The sequence below is a fragment of the Danio rerio genome, chromosome 21, assembly GCF_049306965.1.
Source record: "Danio rerio strain Tuebingen ecotype United States chromosome 21, GRCz12tu, whole genome shotgun sequence".
Classification (NCBI taxonomy): domain Eukaryota; kingdom Metazoa; phylum Chordata; class Actinopteri; order Cypriniformes; family Danionidae; genus Danio; species Danio rerio.
Genome location: NC_133196.1, coordinates 21,376,621 through 21,388,876, shown reverse-complemented (window position 1 = coordinate 21,388,876; position 12,256 = coordinate 21,376,621). Strand labels below are relative to the sequence as shown.

General features: G+C 32.7%; 1 protein-coding gene across 6 annotated transcripts in view; it reads right to left on the bottom strand.

Moving 5' to 3' along the window:
• tnksa (tankyrase, TRF1-interacting ankyrin-related ADP-ribose polymerase a) overlaps positions 1–12,256 on the bottom strand; it is a 174,401-nt gene that overhangs the window by 55,578 nt on the left and 106,567 nt on the right. For all 6 annotated transcript variants that reach the window (XR_012396727.1, XR_012396728.1, XR_012396729.1 and 3 more), the window contains 3 exons: positions 10,463–10,584; positions 7,700–7,791; positions 7,510–7,588 (listed from right to left, as the gene is read on the bottom strand). Coding sequence is in view for 3 of the 6 variants with exons in the window: in XM_068218960.2 (XP_068075061.2) it covers positions 7,510–7,588; positions 7,700–7,791; positions 10,463–10,584 (293 nt within the window). In the remaining 3 variants the exon portion in view is untranslated. The remainder of the gene's footprint in view (positions 1–7,509; positions 7,589–7,699; positions 7,792–10,462; positions 10,585–12,256) is intronic.

The following is a 12,256-nucleotide window of genomic DNA, read 5'->3' as shown; positions in this document are numbered from 1 at the left end:
CCTCAGGATGAGAGAAGTACAGTTAATACTCACAGTTGAAGTCAAAATGACTTCAGTAATTTTTGCACTGTATTTCCTTTAATATTTTTTCTTTTGGAGAAAGCCGTATTTGCTTTATTTTGGCTAGAATAAAAGCAATTTAAAAAAACAAACATTTTAAGGTCAATATTATTAGCTCCCTTGGGCAATATCTTTTCTTTGATTGTCTACAGCCTAATTACCCTGACTTTAACCAAATTAACCTAGTTAAGCCTTTAAATGTTATTTTAAGCTGAATACTAATATCTTGAAAACATATCTAGTAAATTATTATGAGGGTTCCCATTCTTTCATGGACACTAAATTCAAGGACTTTTTAGGTCACTAATATTTTAAATCAAGCACATTTGTAATTCACTGTCCCAGCATATATACAGTAGCATCAAGAAAGTCCTTCCTTTACTTATACTTAATTTTTACATTAAAATGTCATGATGATTTTTTAAAGTCATTTTTTTTTTTAAATGTTGACCTTTTTTAACAACAGGTTAAAGTGAAGTTCAAAGAACTTTATTACAATTAATTGACTTCAATCCTGGCAATATTCAAATGCAGTTTCTGAAGTATTGATAAAATGCAATATTTGTCATAGTTCATGTATAAGATTCAAATTTAAGATTTTTAAGTTAAGATTTTCTTAGATTTGTCTTAAATAGTTTTTGAAAGTGGCACAGTGCAATTGTTGAAATAACACCGACTTTAAATTCAAGCACTGTCAAGGACCTGTGTTTGTTTTTAAATACTTTGCAGGCTTTGAATTAATATGTGCGAACATCAAGCACTTTCATGTACTTTAAAAAGTGTGGGAACCCTGTATTATGTACTGCCATTGTGTCAAAGATAAAATAAATCAGTTATTAGTAATTAGTTATTAAAACTATTACGTTTAAAAATGTGTTTAAGAAAATCTTTCCGTTAAACAGTAATTAGGAAAAAATATACAGGGGCCTAATAATTCTGACGTCAACTGAACAACCTAAAGCACATTAAGAATCAATTCTGGGGGTTCCTGAATCGATATGCGTTAATTTAATTAAAAATCGATTAAATCGCTTTTAAAACATACTTTACTCAGCCCCAGACAGTTGGTATATACAAACATATGTGAAGCTTTGAAAGCCAAGCATAAAAGAGCCACAAAGCATCAATCAAGCAGAGCTTTGGATGATACAACTTTGCGTGGAAGTAGGACACGCAAGTTTGATGAACGGGAAGGCCCTTTAGAAACCCTCCGGGCTCGAACAAAGACGGCAGACAGTGGATGAGATTATTTACAGGAGTATCGGCTCTCCTGGTCTCTCGACTGAAGAATAGCTGATCAGCCCTGATGCTCTCAGCCAAGGCAGAAGCTGAATGCCTGATCAGTTAGTCGATGCTTATCTGATTTGGCTCTCTGAAAGAGTGCCATTGATTTGGTAGTCTTTTACCCCTCTCTGCTCTGGAGAGGTAATGACATGACTGATGTAGCTCGTAAACATCCCCCAGTTTCTCTCAAAGCAAGTCCAGCGGTGAGTCTGAAGCTGCAGGTTGTTTACCTATTCTCTTTCACTGGAAAAAAAGTTTGACGCAGTCTTCTTATGTGCAAGACTTACTAGAAACAGAACTGGCGCAGCACTTTCAAACACAGAGGGCGAATAGCTTGCTGGCAGGTTTTAGAGGAAGTATTTTGGCCTGTTTTCACTGAGTGGTACGGAATGCTTTCATGGCTGTTTCCACTGTCAAAAGGTACCAAAAAAGAGAATCGTACCGCACCACTTTTTGGGTACCCTTTTCAAAAGATACGTAGCACGACAAAATGATACCAAAAGGTGGAGCTAAACATGCAGCTGAATGCTACTGATTTACAGAGAAACGTCACTAGCGCATATACAAGCCAGGAGAATGAAAACAAAGCGACCGCCATTTTTAAAACTAACATCATACTTCTGGAGTTTCTGCCTAGCAGCAAATAAAACAAATCCTTCTTCATACTCAAAACCAAAAAGCTTCCTATAAAAAATAAATGTAATAATGTAGTTAAACAAGTAAAAAGAAAAGAACAATTTAGTTTTAATATGGAACTCAGTTTCAATCTTTTTTTTTTATTAAATAATTAATAAATAATTAAAAGATTTTTTAATATAAGTTTTTTTTTTTCAGAAAGATGAATGTCCACCTTTTTTTCTGACAGCACAGATCTGCTTGATTTGACGGTCACCTGCCATTTTGGTGGATCTGAAAGCTGGAATTATCTAACTGAAATGGGCTTATCAAGGAAAAATGGGCAAACTAACAAATAAACAAAAATCTGCATGCGCTCACCGGCCGTGCATGCACTGCTTGACGTGAATCAGATGAACTGAGTTAACAATAATCACTGTGATGTTCTCACGGGTGCTGTCTGATATTGCACAGATGACATTATAACTTATTATTTGCATATGTCATCTTAATAGCAATAACGTTCTTTTCATAAGCTGCAATATTAGTTTCGTCTCAGTAAATGCATGCTCTTTAGCGATGGTGAACGTGGTATCAGTCGCACGACAGACAGCATCGTGATGATTAAATGAAGGATTAAATAACGTTTAAAGAAGGTATAATAACGTTTAGTTTTTTAAAACTAAATCTGTCAGGACTTTTTTTATTCTCTCGGATCCAGCTCTTTACATTTTCGCGGCTGTGGCACCCTGTCATCGGAACTGAGCAATTGACAGCTGATATTAACCAATCCCTTTGAGTTCTGTTCTAGCGCAGTGGGCCAATAAGAAGAGCTTGAAGGCAGGTCAAGCATTGCCGGCTTTTTTGTATGTGTTCTATCTTATCTTTTTAGATATTAGTCTGAATCATTCGGTTTGCGATGTGTACAACCACTTTAAAAACCTAAAAGACAACAAATATTTCTTCAAAAATGTCTTCAAAAATCATATTAATATGCTGATTTGGTACTAATAAACACTTCTTATTATTATCATTAATGCTGAAAACATTTGCTTCATATTTTTGTTAAAACATTTATTCCATTTTAGAGTCTTTAATAAAAAGAAAGTAAAACACTGATTATATATGAGTTTTCTTACATTATAAATGTCTGTACTGTCACTTTTGATCAATGTAACGCGTCCTTTCTGAACAAAAATATTAATTTAATAAAACTTCTTCTTTATTACCTGCTCTGAGCCAATAGTTTGGTTTTCGCTCCATGCACAGAAGCAGCATATTATTAATCATGAGAAACAATAAATCATGCAATTGCCGTTTTATTGTTCATTCTTGTGCACGCCCGATAAAGAATTGACTGCCAAGTTTGCTCTGATGTATTGCATAATTTATACAGTTTTTATGCAGTTCCATCTGCACTGGTTGAAGAATGCAAACAACTAAAGTTAACTTTCATATTTCAATATTTACTGTAGAAATAAAAAGAGAATTTTTGTCAAATCGTATTCTCATTTTTCACTGTTTTATAATTGTTTATATATCCTAATTTCAGATGTATTCATTTATGTATACTTGTACATTTCTGTCTTAATGAAATATTCATCTAATCTTTTTAATTTATCATAAATCATTCATTTGTTTTTATTTAATTATTTTCTTTCTTTGTTTCTTTCTCTATTTTAAGTTTCCTCCTTTCATTCCTTTTTTATCTTCTTTATCTTCTTTCTTTACTTTTCTTTTTTACTTTCATTCATTCTTTACTTTTTTCAATTTCCTTGGTCCATTCTTCTTTCCTTCTTACTTTCATTACTTTAACTTTTTTCTTTCCTTCTTTCATTGCTTATTTCATTCATAATTTCATCCCTTCTTTCTTTCATTCCTTCTTTTGTTTTTACCTTCTTTCTCTACTTTCCTTCCTTCTTTTCTTAACTTTCTTCCTCCTTTTTATTTCTCTTTATTTTTTGTTTCCTTCTCTAATTTCTTTCTTTCCTTCCTTCATTCATTCATTCCTTCCTTTCTCCATTCATTCATTCATTCATTCCTACCTTCCTTCATTCCTTCATACATTCTTTATTGCCTTCTTTGTTTATATTCCTTCCTTCATTAATTTCTTCCTCTTTTTTTCTTTCATCAATCCTTTCTAACTTTTTACTTCTTTCTTTCAATTCCTTTCTTGTTTACTTTCCTTTTTTCCATCTTTCTTTCCTTCCTACTTTTCTTTCTTTACTTTATTCCTCATTTTCCTTTCTCTTTATTTCTGTTTCTTTCTTTCTTTCTTTCTTTCTTTCTTTTTTTCTTTCTTTCTTTCTTTCTTTCTTTCATTGCTTCTTACATTGCTTCAATCTTTCCTTCCTTCCTTCTTTCATTCCTTCTTTCTCTACTTACCACCCTTTATTACCTTCTTTCTTCTTTACTTTACTTTATTCTTTTCATTAATTTCCTTATTCCCTCCTTCCTTCCTTCCTTCCTTATTTTATTTCTTTAATTTTTCCTCTTTTCTCTTTTCTTTCTTCCATACATTCCTTCGTCACTTTTCTTTCATTCTTCCTTTACATTTCTTCCTTCTTTCATTCCTTCTTTTTCAGTCCTACTTTCTTTTTACCTTCTTTCTCTAGTTTCCTTCTTTCATTACTTTATTACTTATTTACATTAGTCTTTTTCTACATTCCCTCTTTCCTACCTTCCTTCCCCTTTTATCGTTTTCTTTATTCCTTTCCTTTCTCTTATCCATTCCTTCCTTTCTCTCTTTACATCCCTTCCCTTTTCTTTAATTCCCTTCATACCTTCTTTCTTTTTAACCTTATCTCGACTTTCCCCCTTCTTTACTTTCCTTCTTTTTGTCTTTTGCATTTTCCTTCATTCCCCCTTTCCAACCTTCTTTCCTCTTTTCTCGTTTTCTTTATTTTTTTCATTTATTCCTTATTTATTTATTCATTCATTATATCATTTCTTCTGTACTCTTTCCTTCCTTCCTCCTTTCTCTCTATTTGTTGATTTCCTCCCTCTTTTTCTTTTTCTTACTTTATTTCAATCCTTTCTTCCTATTCTTTCTATTTTCTCCATACATTCTGCACAGCCCTTTATCTAAAAGTATCTTTTACAGAGTGATGAATGTTTGTCAGTTAATTGAGATGTTAGCATATAAACACTTCCATACTGATGATGAGCTCTTCCATCTCAAAGTCAATTATGTTAACCACTGATAAGGAGGCAAATTACTCTGAGGAAAAAAAAGAAGTGCAGTGTTAGCAGTGCTCATTCTTCATTGTTCTCTTGCAGCAGGAGTGTGACGACTCAAGCGAACACAACAGTAGATGTGACAGAAATGCTGCTCCACTGAACTGATTTCTTTCTCAGCTCAGGTGAGAACAAACACAAAAAGCTCTGCTTGTAGAGGGCACATTCTACACCTTTGTTAGTTTTTTTGCAAGTGAACAGCATATTGCAGTGCCATCCCAAAGAGACACAAAATCTATTTTACTCACTTTCACCTTTGGTCATTTTTCAAAAGACTGCATCTTTTTCCTGAACACTTACAGTAATTGTCTAACGCTCACGTTTTATAAACATTTTAACATGTATTCCGTAAAAAATAACACCCTTGTTCTGTGTCATGTGTTTGGTCAAATAGGACTATCACAGAACATTTTATTGCTCTTTGTTTGAATCTGATTGCTTTTTTTGTTATTACTTATACTCTCTACTCTATTCCACTAATATATTTATATACATATGAGTGACTCTACAATTGTGGGTACATTTTAAATCTTAAGATAAGGTTGTTGCTAGATCAGATACGATTGCATCTGGAAGTTAACGAGAATTATTTACATTATTATAAAATTTCCCATTTATTGTATTTTATTAATGTCTACCCCTTCCTCAAAACCCTAAACCCAACCATCACAGCAATGTAAAAACAGTAGTTGTACAGAGTATTATGTTTTTTATTAAATTACCCAATAAATTGTATTTTATTAATGCCTACCCTCACCCCAACATCACAGTACTGTAAAAATATTAATTATTGTTATAAAGTGCTACAAAAATGATGCTATATTGATGTGCATACCTGCAGCTGTATCCTACCTAGACTTCACCCCGAGCAAAAAAATTAATCCTGGGATGTCTGATGATGCATAGGATCCACCAGTTGTAGCCTTCATTTAATAAAGGATGCATTTTGGGGCTGCATTTAGAGGAGCCTTCTAATTTGTACCGCAACACATTTAAGCATCTTGCAATATTTTACATTAACTTTAAATTCAGTTTACAGTAACTCATACATTTGTTATATATAAATGCGTACATTTTAACTTCCAACAACTTCAATTAAGTTTAGAATTTATAAAATACTTTACTAATCACTATCACTTCCTGTTCCTTTCAATTTTAAAATATAAAAAAACATTTGAAATATATATTACCAGTAAAATGCTGTATATGAACAGTAAGTATATTGATATGAATAAAACTGCAGATCAGTGCAAGTATTGCCAAAGTCAGTAATTATAGATAATTTTAGGAAAACTTTTGAGCAACATCTGTATTGCATTTGAACTCTACAGACACATACCGATAACGTGAGAAAAACACAAGTGTATTTTGGATGTATTCTGCAGAGCGCCTAAAGTAACGTGCAAAAAAAAAAAAAAAAAAAAAAAAAAAATATATATATATATATATATATATATATATATATATATATATATATATATATATAAAAGACTTAATAATGAAGACTTTAGTGTTTGCACGCAATACTATGTCATGCACATGGGATACTTTTGCATGCACTATGTATGTCTATGTCGTAAATTTACAGACTGATAACTTGAGAAGAAAAACAATTAAGTGTATTTGGATGTTTTCTACGAATGTACATATTGTGCGTGTATAACATACAGTGCTCAGCATAATTGAGTACACACCATTTTGAAAATGAATATTTTATCTCAGTGAATATAGGCAATGTATTGTGGTGCTTTTTAAACAAAACAGATTTATTAAACAGATATATTTATTAAAATAATATTTTAGTCACCAAACATATATAGATAAAATAATACATTTAAATTCAAGCAAAAAAAAAAAATTACAGGCTACAAAATTTTAACAAAATTTCTAATTTTTTTACTTCTCTTGATTTATCCTCTTTTTAAAATTAGTTTTTACTTTTTTTCTATAACAAAAATTTGGGAGTACTGGTTTTTGGACCATTATGATAAGTTATTTTGTTAGAAAAGCTCCAGATTTGAGTTTAAAAGATAGATTTGTAAGGGGTGTACTTATGGATTCTGAGCACTGGACACATCATGTGCATGACATACTTTAGTGCCTCCACAGTTTTCTGTACATTAGACAGACAAAACATTTGATGAGATGCCAAAAAGCCCAAAATTGACAGGTGCATTAAAAACAGTGTCTCATTTCAAGCAGATTGTACAGTGAGTTGTGAAGGTGAAGTGAAGTGTCAGGTTTGTAAATGTGTGTGTGTGGCAGCTCAAATGAACATGTGGAGCGCCTGCTGATGTGGGAACAGCTGTGTACCTTGGCCCCATGTTTCTGCAGAACCTCCAGGATGTCGTTGTGCGCTCGTTCTGCTGCCACATGGAGAGGCGTCATGAAGCTGCACAACAGACCAACAGAGAAGATCACGACAAGGACAGAAACACCTTGCTATAAGTCTTCAAGGTAAAAACATTCGTAAATCCAGAACAATCCATTCACTTTCACTCACTCTTTGTTCTTCTCATTGACATTGGCTCCTTTCCGCAGCAGCAGTTCAGTGACCTGTTTTCGTTTTGGGTGAGGTGAAACGACCGCACAGTGCTGAAATACAGGACAGAGGCTCTCTTAGTGCTTTTAAAACATTTATTCACCATTAGGAAAAATTTCATGAAAGAAAACACTGTGAACATTCTGCAAATTAGCAGCTGTGTGAATTATTTGACTTAAATATACTCACAAAATCAAGGAATACACTGAGCACACACATGTTCTACTGTATTATGCTTGTTTTTAATGTCTGTCGTCTCACACTATGAGGACATGAACACACAAGGTTCATCTGCAAATTGCTTTGTAATACACTTGTATACACAGCATCTTTACAACAACTCATCAAATTAAAAGTTTAGCTTAAGTTGAAGAAACAGAGACAAAAACGTAAGCAGTAAATTGAACAGTAAAAATAAATAATAAAAGCTTTATTCTTTTTGAGAAAGTTTTTTTCTTACTGTATATTTTGCTTTTGGTATGGTTGTGTGTTGTGTTTCTGTGCTTGTCTGAGTTTTAGGTGGAGTTTGAGAACTTCTTGTCCAGATTGGATGACGCAGGTGACGTCATCGGGAGTCTCTGTATATAAGCCCGACAGCAATGGTGGCTCTCACTCACTCTCACACTGTCTGGCTGGCGCTGCTCTGCGCATACCAGGATTGCTCTGCATAGCACTCTTTTCATTGTTATGCTTCTGTTATCTTATGATTCTTTAGCATTCGTAATGTGTTAACTAGTTTGCTTAGATGGTTTGTTTATTTGGACACTTTGTTCAATTTTGTAGCAGGTAGTGGATATTAATTTTCATAGTCACGTTTTGTTATTTGTTTAGTTTAACAAGGAAAGCAGTTGTCCGGGAGATTGATCTGTTTTTATTCATTTTCATGAGAGATAGGCAAGATCTCTGCTGGAAGAACAGTCGTAGTCAGTTCTTGTTTAGCTGCCCTACACAGCTACTGGTTATTTACTGTTAATTTTTGTTTCTTCTTGTAAGGTTGATTGAAATTAGATTAAATATAATGATGTGGACATCAATTTGTCATATTCAAGCGTCTTTGTCTTTTATGTTCGGCTCAAATCCTGATTTCAATAAAGTCAGTTTTGGATTTTGGGCCGTAACAGCTTGTTTTAACTTCAATAGGAATGGAATAAAATTTGATAATTAGCTGTGTCAAAATTAATTGTTTCTTCAGTGCACTGTGTTGTAAACGTGGTTCAGTAATAGATCCTAACCAGTTATTATGTACTGACGTCATTTATATTATATGCGGTATGTCGCGGTAGAATACTATGGTGAGGGAGGCGAGCGCGAGTAATTAAATGCAGGAACTCTGCACAATTCACTGCGTGTTTGCTGGACAGTCATTTACTGACACTGAGGTTACAGAAGAAGCCCCTATTTCACAGCTATAGAGAAAATGAAAGTAAACTCCATTTCTCTCTTTCAATGTCACTGTGGCCTCTTTGACCTGCTGTTGTGACATTATCTCTCACCTTGGTTGTTAAAGTGATAATTGTGGATCCAGACACGAGTGTGTCTGCAGAGCGAGTTTTCTCCCCCGCATCTATTATAGATCAGCTGTGATCACCGCTGCCATTTATCAGTGTCACTCATCAGTGAACAGCAACACCGCAGCCCTTTCTATTGAGCGCGTGACCAATCATAGGCGTTTAACAACTTGCTCGACAACGCTCAGAAAGTAATATTTACGTTTAAGTAATATAAAAGTAATATTACATTTAAAAAATATACATTTTATTACAAAATATATTGTGTTGCAGAGTAAAATATGAAATTGTGTATGAAAAGCATCATCTAGCACCATGATGGACCAACGTATCGAATTGAATCAAATTGATGGCATGATAATCATAACCGAACCATGATACTAGTGTAGGTTCACATCTTTACTGATAATACATTTAAAGTATTTAGTCATGCTTTTACCTATTATAGTTGAAACATTAGAATTATCCAGAATAACACATAATATATAATAGTGGGTGAGTAATATTTTTGAGAAATCTAAAATTCCTAAATTTAGCTTAAATGTTTTATTTTATTTGCATTTTTTCTATTCTATCTTATTTTTGCTTTGTTTCAAACGTTGCATGCTTTTTATCTAGTTTAACCATTAGAAAAATTGAGATAAATAAAAATGGTGGGAAACAATTTTTTTTTTAAATGCTGGGAAAATGTATTACTACCTTGCTATTTTAAATCTTTTAACGTTTCTTTGCAGGCTAATATTCCATATTAGACTAATTAGATTAACATATTTGCATCAATTACTTTTATTGTTGTTCTTTTATTTTAAGACACTCTTCATAAAACTGTCAGCCAAATTATTAATGCAAATGTAAATGTGTCTAAAAATATGTCCGACTCATTGATTTAACATATGCTACTAATTACCTCTTTCAATGGTTTAACAAAAAAAAAAAAAAGAAAATTATTCAGATGTTATTGCGGCATGATGCTAAGTAAATAATTAATATACAGTCAATCCAACAATATTTGGACAGGACACTAAGTTTATGTAAGTGAGGAAAGTCAAATAAAAGTAGAATGTGAACTATTATACCCAAGCATTATAAAGTGAACTAAAAACCTTCTGTGGTTACATAGATTATGGCATGATAGTGATTAAATAAAAACAGAATATTGATATTTGCATGTTTAACCTCATCCACCGATCTTTAAAGTGAATGCAGACAGATTTACCAGTGCCGTCTCGTGCGTCTGCGGGTGTTTGAAGTTGATGATCTCCAAAGCTAAAGTCTTCTTCACCTTGGTCATGTCTGCTTCCCTCGCCGCCTGAAGCAGAGAGTGGCCCTTAAACTCGTCTGTGCCAGAGGAAAAAGAGAATATTTAGAGAAGTGATGCAAGACGCTCTGACAGAAGCCACTGGTAGACATAATTCATCAAGACAAAGCGTGAAAAAAAGTAATTGAAGCTTCACAGCTACAATGCAATAAAGGCTTTAAAATGTGAGGTAGGATGCCTAAAATGCATGACTGAAGCGTCTGACCTGATCAAATTAATGCCGAACATTCAATTTGTTATGCTTCTGTTCAGAAGAAAGGCAGAGAGGGAAGATTATTCCTTCTGCACACGTGACGAGTTTAGTGAATAAGAAAACAGCAGGAAATTTTACACAGACAAACAAAGCTGTGCTGATATTTAGCAGAACTTCCTACTCGCCCACCCATTCACTTCTTAAAATTAATGAGAAATTATTTACTATTTATTATTAAACTGACTTAAAATAATGTTTAAAAACACTGTTAAATTTAGAAAACATCTATATGAATGTGTTGTTTTCATGATTTATAATGCTACAACACTGAAATTCAATAGGAGACAATAATTTCATTTCTATATCATCTTTATATATCATTACCATATTCACCATAGACACAAACATCATTTTTGAAAACATTTTGGCAAAGAAAACATTCAATGTTTACAAAAAGGTCTACAACTGTCACTGTGCCTTGCTATGGATACTACTGAGGTTTAAACGGTAAAGTCTAGAAGGGATACAGCTGTGGATTTGGACATCAGCAGAATTTGTTTGACTGTACAATAATTACACTTTTTACATTACTGTGAGGGTTGGGTTCAGGGTTGTGGGGTGGTAGGCATTAATAAAATACAATTTAGTGTAATTTCATACACAATATCAATAATAAATGATATAATTGTTATTTTTACATTACTGTGAGGGTTGTGTTTAGGGTTGAGGGGCGGTAAGCATTAATAAAATACAATTCAGTGTATTTCAGAAATTATATGAATAATTGATATAATTACTATTTTTACATTATTGTTAAGGTTCAGATTTTGGGTTGGAGGGCAATATGTGTTAATAAAATAAAATTTAGTATAATTTCATAAATAACATGAAAAATAATCAATGTTATTACTAGTTTGACATAAATGTTAAGGTTTGAATAGTGTTGGGGGCTGTAGGTGTTAATAAAAAAAAATTGTATAATTTTATAAATAATATGAAAAATAATCTATATAATTACTAGTTTGACATTATTGTGAGGGCTGGGTTTAGGGTTGGGGCGGTAGATGTTAATAAAATACAAATTGGTGTATTTCAGAAATAATATGTAAAATAATTAATAAACATACTAGTTTGACATTATTGTGAGAGTTGGGTGGCAGTAGGCATTAATAAAATACAATTTAGTGTAATTCCATAAATAATATGAATAATAATTCATATAATTACTATTTTTACATTAATGTTAAGGTTTGAATTTAGGGTTGGGGGGCTATAGGTGGTAATAAAATACAATTTTGTATAATTGAATAATATGAAACATAATCTATATAATTACTAGTTTGACGTTATTGTGAGGGCTGGGTTTAGGGTTGGGGTGCGGTAGATATAATATAAATTAGTGTAATTTCATAAATAATATGAAAAATAATCTATATAATTACTATTTTTACATTACTGTGAGAGTTGGATTTAGGTGAGGGGGCAGTGGGTGTTAATAA